This window comes from Plecotus auritus, assembly GCF_963455305.1.
Source record: "Plecotus auritus genome assembly, chromosome: 6".
Taxonomy (NCBI): domain Eukaryota; kingdom Metazoa; phylum Chordata; class Mammalia; order Chiroptera; family Vespertilionidae; genus Plecotus; species Plecotus auritus.
The window spans coordinates 6,118,208-6,136,398 of record NC_137773.1 but is presented as its reverse complement, the minus strand read 5'-3'; the positions used below and the strand labels follow the sequence as shown (position 1 = coordinate 6,136,398).

Here is an 18,191-nt window from a genome sequence, read left to right as displayed (position 1 = left end):
CGGCCGGGGACACTTGTCCACTTTTCAGTGAGTTGGGAAGTGGTGCAGCACTGTGGGAAGCAGACAGCGGGGAGGAGTCGGAACCAGCCCCAGCTCCTGAGGTTCCCGATAGCTCTCAGCACAGCCCCAAGGCACGGGCTGGGCTGATGTCATCCATGTTCTCAGGCCAAAAGCAATTTGCTTTCAACCTCATTTTACAGAGCAGATGATTCTTTAAATCTACAAACTTTAATTGTATGTCACTGAGTTACTATATAGCACATGACAGGTTTGCTTTTTGTGTGTGTGGGTTTTTTTTGAAAAATTTCTTAACAGAACATCAGAGCATTGCAACACTTTATTAAGAGTATTGGCTTTGAATTAGTAGCTGAAGTAACAATTGCATGAAGCCAGGTTAGATGTACTGCATAATACTCATACTTGATTTATTGACATTACTTAGCAATTTATAGGACAAAGGTCAACTTTTTGTTTTTTATTAAGCACATTCCACAGTACAAAGCTGTCATGAATAATATCTGTACAATTTAACAGTTTCAATAGCTGTCCAGACACAAATTTATTTCCAACAGATAATTGGCAAACATAATTAATTACAAGTTAGAATTAGACTATCCCAGTGCTTTAAAACATTAATATAGCAGTAATTTACAGTTGCTCAATTATGGGTTAGCAAAATAAAGTCCAGAGTACGGCTGGGAATTAGGGCTATACTCCCAGAAAGTCAGGATTCCTTGGGTGCCGAAGTCCCTGCTATAATTTGGTAGGCACAATTCAAAGGTCGTGTGCATATTATTCAAAGGCCATGATCTCCCAAGGAACGAGAACTTTTATATTAAACATGCAAAAACAACAGAAAGTCCATTCGTTCACAATTGCCTCCTCCCCGCCCCGTCCCCGCCCCGGGCTCTCCTAGCCGGTTGGCTAGGAGCGCTGTAAGATGAAGAGCGGTAAAAGTTACATCACTTTCACAACCTCTGTCAAGCTTACAACACCTACCTTATGAACGGAGGCAATTTTTTTACACTTTGAGGCTCAATTTCTCAAGAACAGAAATGTAGTAATGTGGGAGGGAAGGATGTATTAAAAAAGGAAAAAGCCAAGCCAAGCCGATAAACAAATCACACACACGTTGATCCCCGCACCGTTCCCCACGCGAAGACAACACAGCAGCCCAGGGACCTTCTGTCGTCGTAGTGTGCTTCCACGGGAAGAGGTTTCATCACCAGGAGGTTCTATTGGTCCTTTAAATGTCATTGACGTTCCTTGATCTTTGGACACAATGGCGAGGGGCAAATCAAAACCTAATATTGAGCAAGGGGAAGGAGTGACAGCTGGACGCTCAAGTCCTTCCCACGCAGTCAGCATGATAGAGCCATTCGCACAGTCGGCTGCCGAGCACGCGAGAGTTTGTGAACCTGCCGGGGCCACAGCAGCAAACGACCCCGGAGTCGACGGGTGGGATTCGTGAGGCTGAGGCTTTGCACCAGGTAAAAGTACCCTTCCACTCAGACAGGCCTCGGCACCAGCCTGACCTGGTGCACGGGCGCCAGCTCACACGCAGGGCCTGCTACCGTCCCCGCAAGCCAGGTGCGTGATTTCCAGGGCCAGTCAGTAGGGCCTTCCCGTTCTTCCCTCCCCAGGGTTACTAACGCACAGAATCCTGGTTTTTGACAGTGAAGTCAAATGAACACTATGGGAAGGGACCACTAGTACTCAGGAGTTCTTATGAGGAGAAGAACAAAAAAATTCTCAGGTACCTCTCTATTGTATATGCTACACAACAAATAAAACATTCTGTGTTAAACTTTAGAAATTACATTTTAAAACAAGATTCCCATTAAAAATACCACACACACACACACACACACACACACACACACACGACAATGACAAAATAAAAACACCGTATGAATACTGCAGGAAGGGTTCTAGGTAATCCACATTAACCCTGGCATCAGGTTCTTGAGCCCAGCCCATGGCTAATTGGGAACACACTCTGTATTAGTGTCTCGGGCACGGGGCCGACTCCAGCAACCTTGAGGTTGAACTGTTATGTACATTATATCTACATGCGGATACAGTATTTAAATTAGGAGGCAAGCACATGTGTAAAGGTGTTCCTCTACCAAATATCAGGAGCTGGTTGGGGTACAAAGAACAGTTAATAAAAGAAAAGGGCCATATTACCTGTCGGGAGATAATATAACCCGGCTTACAGTTCTTTAAATTAAGAGAAATGATACAGAAAGGAAGTAGAATCCAAAAAATATTACTAAAACAATCCAGAGAAATTTTCCCATTGTCCAACATATTCCTAATACAAGTCAGAATTCAGAATGACGTGGACAGTCAAAAGGAAACTTCTGCAAAGGAAAGCCCTGGGCATTCTGGGTAGGTGTTTGGCACCCAAAATTTCACCAAAGAATGCTGTTTCTTAGTATCAGACCAAAGTGCAAAGCAATATAAATTAGAGGCCAAGTCTTCTCTTGACTGTCGATTTACTTCTGGAAAACAGACTGGATGTTCCTTTTATATGACCGATTTACATTTGAAGCATGAGATCTGTTCGCTGGTGGGGAGGAAATGGGCTTCTGTCCTACGTGAAGTCGGTGAAGCTAAGGTATCCTTCTCAGAGCGGAGGCCAGAACCGGAGGTGAGAAATGTCGGTAGTTGAGTTAGGCTGCTTTGCATCTACCCAGCGTCTAGACCCAATTCCAGCTTCATAACTCCGCTGTGAAGAACTCCTTAGGCATTTGGTAGCCATGTAGCCAGTAGTTCAAGAATAGGAAACCCTGAAGGGAAAACAAACGCAAGCGCGTGGGGATGGATACACTGGTTACACGTGGAGCTAAGGCAGCACAGCCACCCACAGGCACACACTTGTACACACGCAACACATGACTGATTTCAAATGAGCAACAAGCTGCAAGCTGTTCTGTGTGTGCTACACACCAGGTACGCTATTCACTTATACCCACGTCACGTCGGACGCCCAAGGCTCAGTTCCACGCATCAGTCATTAAGTGAGTGGGGACTCAAAGGGGCACCTGACCCTACAACCTATCACCTTCCAGTGCTCCTGCTAAAAATTATGCCCATCACAAAACATGCTAATGTCAGATTTTATATTTAGCATAATCTCTTATGACATCCAGAACCCACAAGGGCCTGTCACATACCCTCCTGAAGGCACTATCTATCATTGGGAAACAAAATATGCAAAGCTAGTAAATAAGGTAAGGGCTCTAAGTAGAATGCTAATCATCAGAAAGTACTCTTGGTGAAACAAATTATTAATAAAAGGACAACAGTGTGGAGGAAAAGACTACTAAATGGTCCATACTGTTTTGACCATGACTTTGAGTCAGGTACACATCTCAATCCTAACCTTTACATTCATCCATGTATATAAATGACATACACACCCACCCACACACCCCAAAGCAGAACATTCACGAAACAAGGCTTATCATTAGTGTGTACAATGCAGGCTGACATTTTCTATTCAAAATTTCGTCGAAGTCAAATTCCATTAAAATGATTTCACAATCACTACTGCGTCACAACCCTTTCCAAACACTGCACTAAACTATTGGTTAGAAGATCTAAAAGTCTCCTTTAGGTCTAAAATTCTATTGGGGAGGGAGAGGGAGAGGTACATGTATGTACATGGAGAGAAAGAAAGGAGGAGGGAGGGAGAGAATGTAAGTGTGGTTTCTTTAGCTTGTCTGCTTTTTTAAAGGAAACTTCCCTAAAAGGTTGTCAATTTTCATAAAGATCAAGAATTCAAGTAAGTTTTCTCAATGAATTCAAGATTCATTTGCCACTATCTCTCCACGAAGGACATCTAGGAGTCCCTGGATTCGTTGTATAGGAACACCCAGAGATAAGTAGGCCCTCTCAAACGCTGCTGGGGGGAATGTAAACGCCTCAACTCTTCCGGAGGGCAACACGACTGTACGTACCGAAGCCTTTAAATGTCACACCTTCTAATCCAGACACTCTACCAGCCGTGGGCCGGATCCGGCTGTTCTATCCGGTTCTCTTGCTCTCCCCTCCGCTCCTTTACTTTGAATTCATATTAGTTCACACAAACACTCCATCCATGCTTTTGTTCCGGCCCTCCGGTCCAGTTTAAGAACCCATTGTGGCCCTCGAGTCAAAAAGTTTGCCCACCCCTGCCTAGAATTATATCCAAAGGTAATAAGGGGATGGGCAAAGATTAAGCCAAAAAAAAAAAAAAAATCAGTAATGTGTTTTGTTTTATAATGGCTAAAAGCTAAAGGGGTTGGGATGGGAGTAGGGAACAGGACCTATCCAGATAATTAAATATTATTTTGCCATTATGAATGATAACTCAGGCATGCAATAACTTCACAACTAAGAGAAAAACAGCTTTTAAAAACATGTGCGGTTACATACACAGAGGAGTTAACAATGGTGAACCATGAGTAGGGTTTTATTTTCTTCTTTTGGTTTACCTGTGTGTCTTTTAATTTCTTAAATGATCTTATGTTGTCTTGTTATAAGACAGTGGTCGGCAAACTCATTAGTCAACAGAGCCAAATACCAACAGTACAACAACTGAAATTTCTTGTGAGAGCCAAATTTTTTAAACTTAAACTTCTTCTAACGCCACTTCTTCAAAATAGACTCGCCCAGGCCATGGTATTTTGTGAAAGAGCCACACTCAAGGGGCCAAAGAGCCGCATGTGGCTCGCGAGCCGCAGTTTGCCGACCACGGTTATAAGAGAAACGAGAGCTATTGCATCTTCAGCTCTTATGAGTTAGTAATTTTTAAAAATGACTCGGCAAATAAATCTATTGCTGCTAGCTTTCCTGACATAGAAATGCTCTTACCTAATGTTTTAGGGGTGAATATTTTACTGCAAGGTTAAATCATCATTAGGGTAGTGTTTCTTATTATGCATAAATCTTACAGTATCACATGGTAATAATTTTTTTCATGTTACAATAAGTGAAAAGAATTTGGAAAAGAGCAATAAAAACCATGAAGTTGACTGCCAAGGTTGTCAAAAGTAATTCACTTTGAAGAGACAAACACATTTGAAGTTTCATTGCTTGTGCTGCTTAAAACGCAGATAAGATTTTTCCATTGATTTATAATTGTGGGTCATAACAAGGCAGCTGCTCTTAGTTCCCTAAAAGGGCTTGGGAGGAGGGCCTGGGAGCAGTACCACCAGTTTCCTTTCCGCCTCGGCCAATGAGAGACCAGCACTGCTGACCATTATTCATCCCCCAACCAAAGGAATCTGGTTGAGGACCCTTTTACGTGAGATGTAAAAGTTGTCCAACTTATGAATGTCCACTATGTTCTACATCAATTAAATATGCCGGGTGGGGGTGAGGGGGTGAGAGAACATACTAGGGGTGTCTTGAGTTTTATCATGTGCCTCTTTAAACACATACCCAAGATACAACGGAGGTGCCCTGAGGCTGTCCTAGGACACCCCCACTCGCCTGAGTCTATCCACTGCAGAAACAGCTACAGCTACTGCTGACCATGTTCTATTCCGTGTGAAAACACCAGCAGAGGCTTGCTGCCGCTAACGCAATGGCTGGAGGGGAATGCACAGCTTACAGGAGAAAAGGTAAGAATGGAGTAAGTTTAGCAAAACATGTGCGAGACCCTCACAGACCAACTGCAAGACACTGCTTAAGGAAACTGAAAAGGACCTAAGGAATAGAGCTAGACCATGTTATGGATTGGAAGACTCAGTAAAGTGTTAAGATGAAAATTCTCCCCCAAAATGATATTTAGATTCCAGGCAGTCCTAATCATCACCCCAGCAGCCATTTTCATAGGATTTGACAATCTAATTCAAAATTTAACGTGAGCCGAAACCGGTTTGGCTCAGTGGATAGAGCGTCGGCCTGCGGACTGAAGGGTCCCGGGTTCGATTCCGGTGAAGGGCATGTACTTTGGTTGCAGGCACATCCCCAGTAGGGGATGTGCAGGAGGCAGCTGATCGATGTTTCTCTCTCATTGATGTTTCTAACTCTCTATCCCTCTCTCTTCCTCTCTGTAAAAAATCAATAAAATATATTTCAAAATTTAACGTGAAAACCTAAAGGACCTAGAAGCGTTCTAAGTTTTTTCAGGTGGAAGATATATGCCGTACTATGATCTTGGCAAAAGGACAACCACACAAGAGAACAGTCCAGAAACAGGAGTACAAATAAGTGGTCACCTGATTTTGTGACCAAGGTGCCAAAGCAATTCGATGGAAGAGGAAAGCCTTCACTCATAGCGCTGCACAACTAGCTAAGAGCATGAAAACAAGAACGACCTCACACCCCACACCAACAGTAACTCCAAATGGAACAAAAACCTAAATGTGAAAGTTAAATCTAAAACTACACTGGTCCAAAAACAGTCACTAGCTACATGTAACTATTTAAATATGAGTTTAAATACAGTACAATTAAATATAATTAAAAATCCAATTAAAATATAATTAAAAATTCCGTTCCCAAGTCGTCCTGGCTACATTTCAAGAGCTGTGGCCAGTGACAGAGAGCAGGCCAGCGTTGGCTAAGTCTGGGGTAGGGTCAGGCTCTGACAACGAAGGACACAGGGAACTCTCTAGGGCAGTGGTCGGCAAACTCGTTCGTCAACAGAGCCAAATATCAACAGTACAACAACTGAAATTTCTTTGGAGAGCCACATTTTTTAAACTTAAACTTCTTCTAACGCCACTTCTTCAAAATAGACCCGCCCAGGCCGTGGTATTTTGTGGAAGAGCCACACTCAAGGGGCCAAAGAGCCGCATGTGGCTCGCGAGCCACAGTTTGCCGACCACGGCTCTGGGGTCATGAGAATGTTTTTATCTTGATTGTGGCGGTAGCTGCAGAAATGTATACATTTGTAAAAACCTGTCAAACAGCACAATCTATTTGACACCAATCATCCCTCGGTAAACTTGATTAAAAACCCACGAGAGGCCGAGCGAAGGTGAAGGGGCCGGGCAGAGGGAGACGTGCACACCCCGGCAGCTGTCTGGGTGAGGGAGACAGATGTAGGGGCTGACTGTGCCAGTTTGGGCAGTTCGTTCCGATTGCCTACTGAGTTTTGTCTTTGTTTGCTAGAAGCGACTACATGCATTCACTGGCATCTCACCTTGGTTCCGATCACTGAGAAAGGAACCAAGCCACGCAATCCTCTCCCCTGCCTCCCGCTACCCGCCGCCCCAATACGGTGATTCCGATCAGCAGAATTACCTGGAGGACTCACCTGAAACGGGTAAAGTGCAGACTGTTATCTGGAGATGTAAGTGTATGTTCTGGAGGGAGAACGGGTCTCATTCTGGGCACTGGGAGGCACATTTAAGAAATCCCAAATCAAAATAGTGTCATCGTGAGAGCTGCTGATGATCTGAAATTCATCAAACTGTAGCCGAAACACACGTCCAGAATGTTCCTGTGAGAGAGAACACTGGATGAGGAAAGTGAGGCCTTCCCATTCCTCAGGCCCCACCAGCAGGGACGGCACAGGGGGAAAGGCAGCTCCGTATCCAGGCTTCTAACAAGTCTCCGGAGCCTACGGAGTGCGGTCCTTCGCCCTCGGCACACTCACTCCGCTCCCCCTCCTCGGCCTTTTCTTTAACCAGACTCTGTATCCCAGGTCCTGGCCCACGAGTACGTCAGAGAAAAACTGTGATGCTGTCACAACGGGTCTGAGAAAGGTCAGGACGGTAAGCAATAATGTGGAATGCCCATTCTTGAGACATGGTGCAAACTGGGACCAGGAGAGGGGTTTGAACGGGACCAAGAGTATCTCAAACCACAGCCAACATCAGAATTGATGATGAAATATTAGAAGCATTCCCGTGAAAACCAAGAAGATGAGAATGGCCCTACCTACAGTTCTGCATGTTCTAGTCAATGCCAGGAGTGAAGGTACAAAAATAAAAGGGAGAACTATTGAAAATAAGAAAAATAGCAGTATTTTCAAGCAACTATCTCTCAAAAAATACAACCAAGGCGAGAAGATGATGAGAAATAATGTGCTTGGTAAAGCTGCAAAAATAAGATTAACATATAAAAATAAAGTACCCTGCCCTAGCCGGTTTGGCTCAGTGGATAGAGCGTTGGCCTGCGGACTGAAGGGTCCCGGGTTCAATTCCAGTCGGGGGCATGTACCTTGGTTGCAGGCACATCCCCAATGGGAGGTGTGCAGGAGGCAGCTGATTGATGTTTCTCTCTATCCCTCTCCCTTCCTCTCTGTAAAAAAATCAATAAAATATATATATTTTCTTAAGTAATTAAAAAAAAAATAAAGTACCCCCTATAAGTCAAGGCAATAATCCATAGAAGGTAGACTGAGGGGAATTCCATCATAACAGTACAAAACTGTGCTGTTAGAAAAGTGTAACATAACCAGGTACCCACATTAACGCCCCCCACACCTACAGGGAGGAACTAGGGTTTGCTCTGCGAGGAGATCAGTCCACCCGTAAAGGAGGGACCTGCTTTCACTGGGCAAGCCGTAGTCAAGCTCCTTAGGGGAGGCTCACTGTAATGGAAATGTCAAAGTCCCTGATGTTGGCCAGACCAAATGAACAGAATGGTGCCTTTCTCTGAAGACACAGCTTCCTAGTGCTACGCCAGGCGGCTTCTGTGCAGGCGGCCAGCCCCCCGCGCAGGGAACCACTTCCCGTTTCAACAGGTCACATACCACCAATGTGCGCAAACACAGCGTGCTTGCTGGGGCTCGCGGGTCGAGAGCAGCTTGCAAGTCCCAAACTTTAATTTTCCTGGAAAGGACAAAGAGATTGCAATGAGTGGACAAGCGAACGTTTTAAATACCGTCAAGCATTTCCTCGACAGGGGAGTGCCTTTGAACTGCCCAATAGAAACATTAATGGGGAGCATGCTTATGTTCTTACAAGTTATTTAAACCACCACATGGCCCCAGACTTGCTGGAATGGCACAGAAGTATTCTTTTAAGGGAGACAAGAAACAACTTCCAGTTATCTCAATTCAGTCCCTGACTTGATCCTCTATGTCAGCAAAGGCTTAACCAGGGCTCTCCGGGCTGAGTGGGTGCTGCGGACAGAGCGGGGGCTCTCTGTGACATTCCAAGGATGCCTTTCTCCCAACGAGGCAAATGCTCCAAGTTAATCACAGGAGTGTAAACAGACCGCCTGACCCCCTTGTGAAGTATATGGAAGGCCATCTTGAAAGGTTTACAGTTGCTCATTTAAAAAGTCGGGACGCTTTTAAAAGAGGATGTGTTCTATTCACCAAAAGGGCAAAAGAAATGTATCCCTGAACTGGGGAGAGGGGAGAGGACCCCACGCCTGGTTTAAGGGCTAACTAAGGCAAAGAACGGAATTCCTGCACAACCTAAGCTCCCTGGTTTGGTTTACAACAATGGCGAAAGGCATACGTTTAGGTGCCTCGGAGGCTCTGCTACTGCGGGATCTGGGGCCTCAGTGGTCTCACTTGACCAAGTGGTGTCATTACACCTGCCATCCACCCATGCACAGAGCCTGCCCAGCACAGGACCCGCACACACAGCTGCGTGAGGTCAGTCCTTTCCCTCCCGACGCAGCCACAGCAGAGCATTGCAATGCGAAATACCCACCCGTCGTAGGCCCCACTGACAATCCTCTTGTTGTCAAATCGGATGCACCGCACCAGTTCTTCATGTCCCTCTAGGACTCTCAAACAGGCACCACATTCAATGTCCCACAGCCTGGAAGGAAAGAGCTCTGTGAACCCCTCGCACGTGATCAACCGCCCTCACAGTCTTCCTATCTGTCCGCACAGGACTTTCCCTCCCCTGGAATTCTTTATTTCTATCTCACTCCCAGCCCACACTATACTCATGAATGCACACTTACGCCACTTGTGTGTTTTTAAGCACTAACTTGGGAGGAAGCCTTACTTTTCATTATATTTCCTTTTACACAGTTTGAAACTTTAAAATCACATGCGTATATTACTAAACAAATAAGAGAATTCCCCCCCAGGCACTTCCAGCCCGGAGTCCGCGAGGCCCAGGGAGGCGCGCACCAGCATGGTGGTCTCCGTCTCCTGATGCGGCTCAGGGACCCTTCTCGATATGTGCTGCATCCTGGGGCTGCCCAGGTTCAAGGTCAAAGTGGGAGACTCGTGAGCTATATGCAGTGCCTTGAAAATATAAACCCAGTATATAAACATACACAGTTAGCCTTTTTTCTGTATATGAATTATACAACAGTTCTGGAAATAAAATTTGGCTCTATTATCATTGATTTTTCTGCATTATTTGCGAAAAGAAATCACAGCAATGGAACACACACAAAACAAAGGTACAAGCGAATTCTGTAATGAATTTCTATTGAACATTTCACCACAGCCACCCTCAGCCAATCTCTCCATCGGTGTCAGTGACGGTGGCGTCTCTAGCCTATTGTGAGCAGCCACGGAGCACTGCCACCAAGTCCGAAGTGGTTCCCTCCTATGAAGTGTAGTGCAATACACACTGTAGTTGTTTAAAACCTTAGAGATTCCAATGAGGAAGCTAAGGATTGTTTACTGCTGAAATACTAATAGAAAGCACAATTAACACAGCAGAACCAAGATTCCAGTACTACAGTGACTTTTGTGACGTCTAAAAACTTAAAAGAAGACTCATAGCAGCCCTGGCCGGTGTGGCTCAGTTGCGTGGGCTTTGTCCAATGCACTAGAAGGTTGCCAGTTTGGTTCCTGGTCAGGACACATGCCTGGGTTGCAGGCTCAATCCCCAGTAGGGTGTATGCAGGAGACATGTTCTGTTCTCACATTTCTCTCTCTCTCCCTCTCTCTCTCTCTCTGTCTCTCTCTCTTTCTCCCCTTCTCTCCACCCCCTCCCACCCCTCCCTTCCTCTTTCTGTAAAAATCAATTTTTTAAAAAATCTTTACAAAAAAACACTGATAGCAGTTAGAGCCCCGCCCTTTCTCCCTTCCCTCCCTCCTTTTCTCAAATAATTGAACCCAATCTTTATTTTGCCCAAACATTAGATAATTTGGGCATAAACTGGGGTGGGGGGAAATGACTTGGGTTAAATAGATATTTAAGACAAGCTCTAATAAGATATAAAGTGTTTAAGGATGATCAGATTTATTAGAAAGCAAGGACACGGAGTCGTTGGGAAGAAAGAAGGAAATGAAACAGATGACCGAACAGGAGTAGATGATTCTGTATGGCAGTCCTGGGAGAGATGGTAAGGTCCCCCCAACGTGTCAGGGAGGGAGGCAGGCGCTCAGAGGCAAGGGCAAGCAGAGCCAGGCTGGATGGAGCGTGCTCTGCTCGGAGCGTTCTGGTATTAAGTGATCTTGTAGAGCTAAGGTCATAAAGCCCTGTGTAGTGGGGGAATCTTGGAAGAAAATAGTTTTACCCACTTCAGTAAGCAGAGCCAAACAGATGAATAAAAGGTTACCTCAAGTGTTTTTATCTGAAGCATCCCCAAAGTCTCTGCGTCTTTGGAGCTTTACGAGTGGGAAATGAGTCAACACTATGGCAGAAACCAACCCGCCTGCCCAGCTGGCACCGAGCTTCTACCCACCTGATGGTATTATCTGATGATCCACTAACAACCAGCCGGTCCCTGTACTGCAGACAGGCAATGCCTCGCTTGTGCCCATTCAGAGTACGAACAAATTCACAGGTACTCGTACTCCAGACCTGTAACATATTAGCAACAGAATGAATACAGCAAAGTCCCCTCACAATATACCTTTCTCAAAAAGTCAGAGCTTCTAAGAAGGATCAAAATACTTGATTATGAAATAAGGTTGGGAGGCTGGGGGGAGATTAGACAGAATAAAGCTTTCCTGGCTGCTGAGTGATAAAACTGGAATGCAATACGAAGGGAGGCGGTGAAGTCTCCAAGCCTTGAGATCTTCACAAAGGGAACATCTCCTGGAGGGTTCGTCCACTCAGCGGCCCAGATTTCATGGTTTATACCAGCTGACATGTCAGACCCAACAGATCTGGGCAAGCTTCACCTTTCACACCTTCCGCTTCTCAGCATGGTTTCTTGAACAGCTCCATTTGTTTCGACACATCACTCTAACATTATGAATGTGCAATAAATAATCCCTCTTTTGTGAAACCGTCTGCAAGACTTAGATGTTCACAGACACACAATATATTACCAGCCAAATAAAGAGACACACAGCGAACACAGTGCCTGGATTATTTTACCAGCTGCACTTGTAGTTGAATGGGTTAACTAGACATCCACGTGCAAAGAATGAAGGTGAATCCCTACCTCACACTATATATAAAAATTTAATTCAAAATGGATCAAAGACCGAAATGTAAGGAGCAAAACTATAAAGCTCTTAGAAGAAAACACAGGAGTAAATCTCTGTGACACTGGATTAGGCAATGGTTTCTTAGATTAACACAAGCAACAAAAGAAAAAAACTGGTAAAATGTACTTCATCAAAATTAAAACAGTTCTATGTTTCAAAAACAACTATCAAGAAAGTAAAACCATTAAAAAAAGGAAAGTGAAAACACAACCCACAAGATTAAAGAAAATATTTGCAAATATTTATCTAAGGACCTTATTATCTATCAGAGCATAAAAAGAACTATTGCAACTAAACAATAGAAAGACAAATAATCCAATTTGTTAAATGAACAAAAGATTTAAATAGATGTTTCTCCAAAGACATAAAAATGGCCAACAAGCGCATGAAAAGATCATTAGGCATTAGGGAAATAGAAAACAAAATTAACAGAGGTACCACCACACACCCACTAGGAAAACTATAATAAAAAGACAGACAATACCAAGTGTTGACAAGGACATGGAGAATTCCTCCAGGCTATTATGCCCAGGCCCTCTTGACTTCCAGGCACTGGTCTTGTATAATGGTGTGGCTGAGCATTGAGTGAATTACCTCATACAATCTAACGTATGATGCAACCTAGTCTGTGATCTGTGGGGTGACACATACTAGGATGCTGTTTAGTGCAGGTCATACAAAGAAGCGTTTTGGGGGGGGTTTTTTTAGCCAAATTCAAATATTCATATATTGCTGGTGAGATTGTAAACTGGTGTAGCCATTTTGGAAAACAGTTTGGCAAAACTTAAACACAGAGTTATCATCCCAAGAGAATTGAAAAATACATGTCCGCACAAATGTTTATGGCAGCGTTATTCATAACAGATAAATGTATAACAACCAAAATGCCCACCTACTGATGAATGGATAAACAAACTGTGGCACATCCACCCAATGAAATTTTATTCAGTCACTAAAGAAATGAGTACTGTTACATGCTACAGCGTCTGTGGGTGGACCTTGATAACAACACACTAAGTGAGAGAAGCCTACACCAAAGGCCCCATACTGTACGATTCCATGTGTAAGAAATGTCCAGACAGGCAGATCCGTGGACAGAAAGTAGACTCGGGACTGCCAGGGACCAGGGAAGAAAAGAGGGGCTGACTGCTAATGGGTCTGAGCTCTTTTGGAGGGGGACTGAAACGTCCTGGAACTGTTATGGTTACACAACACTGTAACTATACTAAAGGCCACTGACCTGTGTGCTTTAAAATTATGAATTCCATGGTATGTGAATTACTTTAATAAAGTTGTTATAAAAACGTAAGAAAGCTACATTTTTTAAAATTAAATGGATATCGATCCCGTGGGTCACCCTAGACCAGTGGTCGGCAAACTCATTAGTCAACAGAGCGGCAAGCCGCGGCTCGCGAGCCGCAGTTTGCCGACCACTGCCCTAGACTACAGCAACTGCTTGTCACATGTCTGCTGTCCACACGCTGAGCTTCCTGAAGACAGGGACATGTGCTGTTCCGCATCACATCTCTAACAGCCAGCCCAGGGTCTGCGGCATGACAGGCATGGCTCTCAAAATCAGGTGACTAAATCCAGTCTCAGCTCTGCCACTAGCTAGCTGTGTGATCTCCGGTGTAGTTCTCACTCACTGAGCCACATCTGTACAATGTGAGCCACATGTGTACAATGCAGGCGACACCTGCTCAACAGTGTGCCAGGAGGGCGACGCGCGGTGGTAACGTACAAGCTCCGAGCACATGGGCCATGTTCAGTAGGTGAGTTCTTGTCCCCTTATAAAGGCCACCGGCAAAGTGACTTCATGAAATAGAGGACTGCTCTCTTTCCTGGTCCCATGACCCTTTTCCCCTCCCGTGCCTGTAACTTAAGGAGCATGTAGAATGGGATGGCTTCCGGGACTGCTAAGCGCACGGAGGAGAATAAAGATCTTGAGAAGTACCAGGCTGGGAGAGCCACTCCTGCTTTCTCTCCATTCTAAGAGACAGAAGGAAGCAGATACACTTACTTTGATGGTTCTGTCACCAGAGGCAGACACGATGTACTTATCATCAAAGTCCACTACATTGACAGCAGCACGGTGGCCAACCAGGACACGGCGTAAAGTGATGTCGGTGGCAGAAGCCATGTCCCACACCGCGATGGAGCGGTCCTTGGAGCAGGTCACCATCAGTCCATTGCTGAAGCGTAAGTGCAGGACAGCCTCATTGTGGTGGATCAACGTGTTCAGAACCTCACCCGTGTTCACATCCCAGACTCTAGATGAGAACAGAACAGCACAATGCTTACCTACGGAGACGACCAGGAGAGAGCGTGGCACCCGTGCTCGGGGCCCATTCTTTGTAGCAGGCTGGGGAGTGTGGACTTGCCTTGTATGTGGTGATTGGGACCTGACACCTAAGTACAAGCTTAAAAGGAGCAATTTCTGTTTGCTGAGAAGTGTTTCAAAAGAAGGCGGCCAAGTCTGGCTCTGCTCAGGTGTAGGTTTATGTAACAGTCGGGTGTTTATGGATTGTACCTGCAGGTTTGTACTGATGGTAAAAAAAATGACTCTTCAAGTCAGTGGGCGTTGCAGTGAGTCTGAGATGACGGGGAGGGGCTTGGGGGATGGAGAACTGAGGACAGTTAAGGCTCTTTTTGACCTTTGAGAGGCCTGGAGCCTAATGAACTGTAAGTCATGAAGTCTCATCAATCTCACAACCATCTATTCACCCAATGGCTTTATGGACAAAGCCAGTGTCTCCTAGTTGGTTCACCCTTGAGATATGGGGTGCTTAGGGGCAGTCCTTTCACATCAGAGCTTTTCTGTAGCCACGGCCTCCCCAGAGGTCAAGCTGATGCAGAGCAGAGGAGGAAAAACTTGGGCTTCTCAGGCTGAGACGTGACCTACAGCAGAAACAGGGGCCTGGAAGCACTGGGCGAGGGAAAGGACACTAGACATCAGGTGACTGCTCCAGTCCCATGGTGTCCCTATGGCACATCCTCTTCCAGCCTCTGACTCAAAGTTGCTGGGTGAATAGATGGGTGTGAATTAATGAGACGTCATGACTTCCAGTCCACAGGAGAGGTGTGCCCGCCCCTTGGAGAACGTGCTTCCCCGGCCACCAGCAGCAGCCAGGGCTTTACTCGTGATCCCAGGCCCTGATGAACTCCTCACCACACCCAGACCACAGCCACTGGGTGTGGGAAATGTCCTTGTCCCAGTGGTGTAGGAGTGGATCCCAACAACGTTTCCTTTCTACTCTCCCCACTTCCAACCAGCAGCCACCACTTTCTTTCTGAGAGGGAACTCGGCCATTTCCAGCCTCATCACTCTGCCCTGGGGGTGGCATCTGAAAACAAGCGTTGCCATTACTGGAAAGTCTACGCAATAGGAAGACAGTCTTGAATGCTATAAATTCGAAGTTCAGATTAACTATGTGACTCTGAGCAAATTGCTTAACCCAGGGGTGGGCAAACTTTTTGACTCGAGGGCCACAATGGGTTCTTAAACTGGACCGGAGGGCCAGAACAAAAGCATGGATGGAGTGTTTGTGTGAACTAATATAAATTCAAAGTAAACATCATTACATAAAAGGGTACAGTCTTTTTTTTTTTTTTTCATTTCAATAGTTTTATTCATTTCAAACATTTTAACAAGAAGAATGTAAACACTAATTATTATAATTTGAAACTTCAAAAAATGGAGGAATCATAGCACAATAACATACCTTATATTGAAGATGGCAAAGGCAAAATAAAATTGCCTAACAAAGGAAAGGTACAAAAGCCTTTCAAATTAAACTTAAATATAATAAAATAATTTAAAACTAAAACAAATAGAAAAGAACAAAATGTGTAAACAGTAAATTAAACATTTTCTTTAGTGCAACTTCCAAATTATGACCGGGACGTAGATGTAGATGGCAATGTAGACTGGGTTGAAAGGTTTTTGGTCTTGAAAACATCCACTTCAGTGGGAACAGTGTTGTTGGTCTCCTTTTTAGCTAATGCTCTGATAGTGTGCTCTCCAGGGGCGTGTCTCCCTACATCACCACGATAACGTGTCTCCGCATTCCCAGGGTGATGTTGGGGGACGCGTCCGCGGGCATTACAAGGAGCCTCTGGAAGATTGAGAGGTTGTTCCTTCTACTGAATGGGAGGATATAAATCCGCCCACTCAGAAGAAGGAGCTGCGGCCGTGTTTCCCGACGTTGCCATGTTAACACTGCTGCTGGTGAAGGAGCGGAGGGGAGAGCAAGAGAACCCTCCGCTCTTTCGGCTCCGCGGGCCGGACAGAACAGCCGAACGGGCCATAGTTTGCCCACAGCTGGCTTAACCTCTCTGATCTGTTTCCTTCTACATCTACAAAAAGACAGTATCTACCTACTAGAAAGGTTGATGTGAGAATTCAATAGGGTAAGATTCCACAAAACATCTAGCACTCTCTGTGGCCCTGGAAAGGTTCCGCGAACAGCTGTTGCTGACTCTTTCAGACTTTGTAGGCTATGCCCACCACAGCCCAGTCGGAGAGCACCTGCCTCCTCTCCTCTCTGGAGCACGGCCCCCGGGGGGAGCTGGCCTGTGGCAGGCAGTGTGCTCTTAGGAGAAAGCATGGTGCCATCTCTATACTACATGGCGATGGGGACAGGACCTACCTCACAAAATGCAGCTACACCCACACCCGAAGTGGTCCTGAACTACAGCCCACGACGCATACGGAGAGGAGGTGCGGCTCTCAGTCTCCTCCTGGGAGGAGCTCAAGCTCAGACCGCTGGGCCACGCACTCACCTCACTGTGGAGTCCGAGGAGCCGGTCACAATGACACGTTCATCGTACTGCAGACAAAGGACGGAGCCCGTGTGCCCCGTCAACACTTTCAAACATTCCAGGCTGGTTTTGTCCCAAATCTATTGAGATAAGATCAGATCAGTGTTTCTGTCTCACCTTATTTCTTGAATCATAAAAGAAAACCAACCTGTCACAGCAAATAAGGGAGCTAACCATCAAACAGGTGGGATGTGCAGGAGGGACAGAGGCAGCACTGAGTAACTTCCCTGCATCAGGGGCTGCACGTGAACTGGCAGCAGAGGCAGTTAAAATTTGAGCTAAACCATTCTTTCTGGACAGAGGACTGGGGAAAGGGATCCCTGGGGTCCAAAGCAGATGTGGAGGGCCCCATTTTCCCCTCTTCTCACGTGGCTTTGCTTCAAGAACAGGCCCCAGTCATGAAGACGCACCCCAGAGCAGTGGCACAGATAACTAAAATTCCAAGAGAAACCCCATTTTCCAGCCAGAGTAAAAGGTAAAAAGGATCCCTGTGGGCAGAAGAGATAGGGAAATCCGAAAGAGAAGAGCTCTGGAAAGAAGGGGCCCTTTAATCCACCGCACACGATGGAGCTGTGCACACGCAGGACGGACTGAACAGCGCAGCAAGGCTGAGAGAAGTGAACTGGTATTAAACTGCTGCTGAAGTCTCAGGCCAAGCTCTGGGTCGGGCAAGCCCAGGACAGACCCCAGTGGTAAGTGTTAAAGGCTTTGAGAAGCAGAGAAGAGATCTGAATCCTTCCCAACCTTCTAACTCCCTCTCTGCTGAAGTCACAACGAAATTGAAATTCATGTTCTGAAGCTGACTAGGTTAACCACCTGCTTTAAACACACCCAGACATTTTTTCCAGAGGCTTATAACAGGCTGCAAAGTCTTTATGATGTAATACACATACTGTCCAAGCTACAATCCAAAATTAGTATCTTACAAACACCAAGAAAAGTGATAGATCCTCAGGGGAAGAGACAATCAACCACACACAACAGGCTGGAGATCACCCAGATGTCATGGCCACGACTTCCAAGCAGCTACTGTAACTCTTCTCAGGAGGTACAGATA

At 45.6% G+C, this 18,191-nt stretch overlaps 1 protein-coding gene across 8 annotated transcripts in view; it reads right to left on the bottom strand.

Annotated features, from left to right (window-relative positions):
- Positions 1-319: 319 nt before the first annotated feature.
- FBXW11 (F-box and WD repeat domain containing 11) overlaps positions 320-18,191 on the bottom strand; it is a 105,300-nt gene continuing 87,428 nt past the window's right edge. For all 8 annotated transcript variants that reach the window (XM_080676980.1, XM_080676982.1, XM_080676985.1 and 5 more), the window contains 7 exons: positions 17,096-17,214; positions 14,334-14,583; positions 11,560-11,678; positions 9,615-9,725; positions 8,702-8,780; positions 7,259-7,444; positions 320-2,795 (listed from right to left, as the gene is read on the bottom strand). In XM_080676980.1, the coding sequence (XP_080533106.1) occupies positions 7,283-7,444; positions 8,702-8,780; positions 9,615-9,725; positions 11,560-11,678; positions 14,334-14,583; positions 17,096-17,214 (840 nt within the window). In that variant the 3' untranslated portion in view covers positions 320-2,795; positions 7,259-7,282. The remainder of the gene's footprint in view (positions 2,796-7,258; positions 7,445-8,701; positions 8,781-9,614; positions 9,726-11,559; positions 11,679-14,333; positions 14,584-17,095; positions 17,215-18,191) is intronic.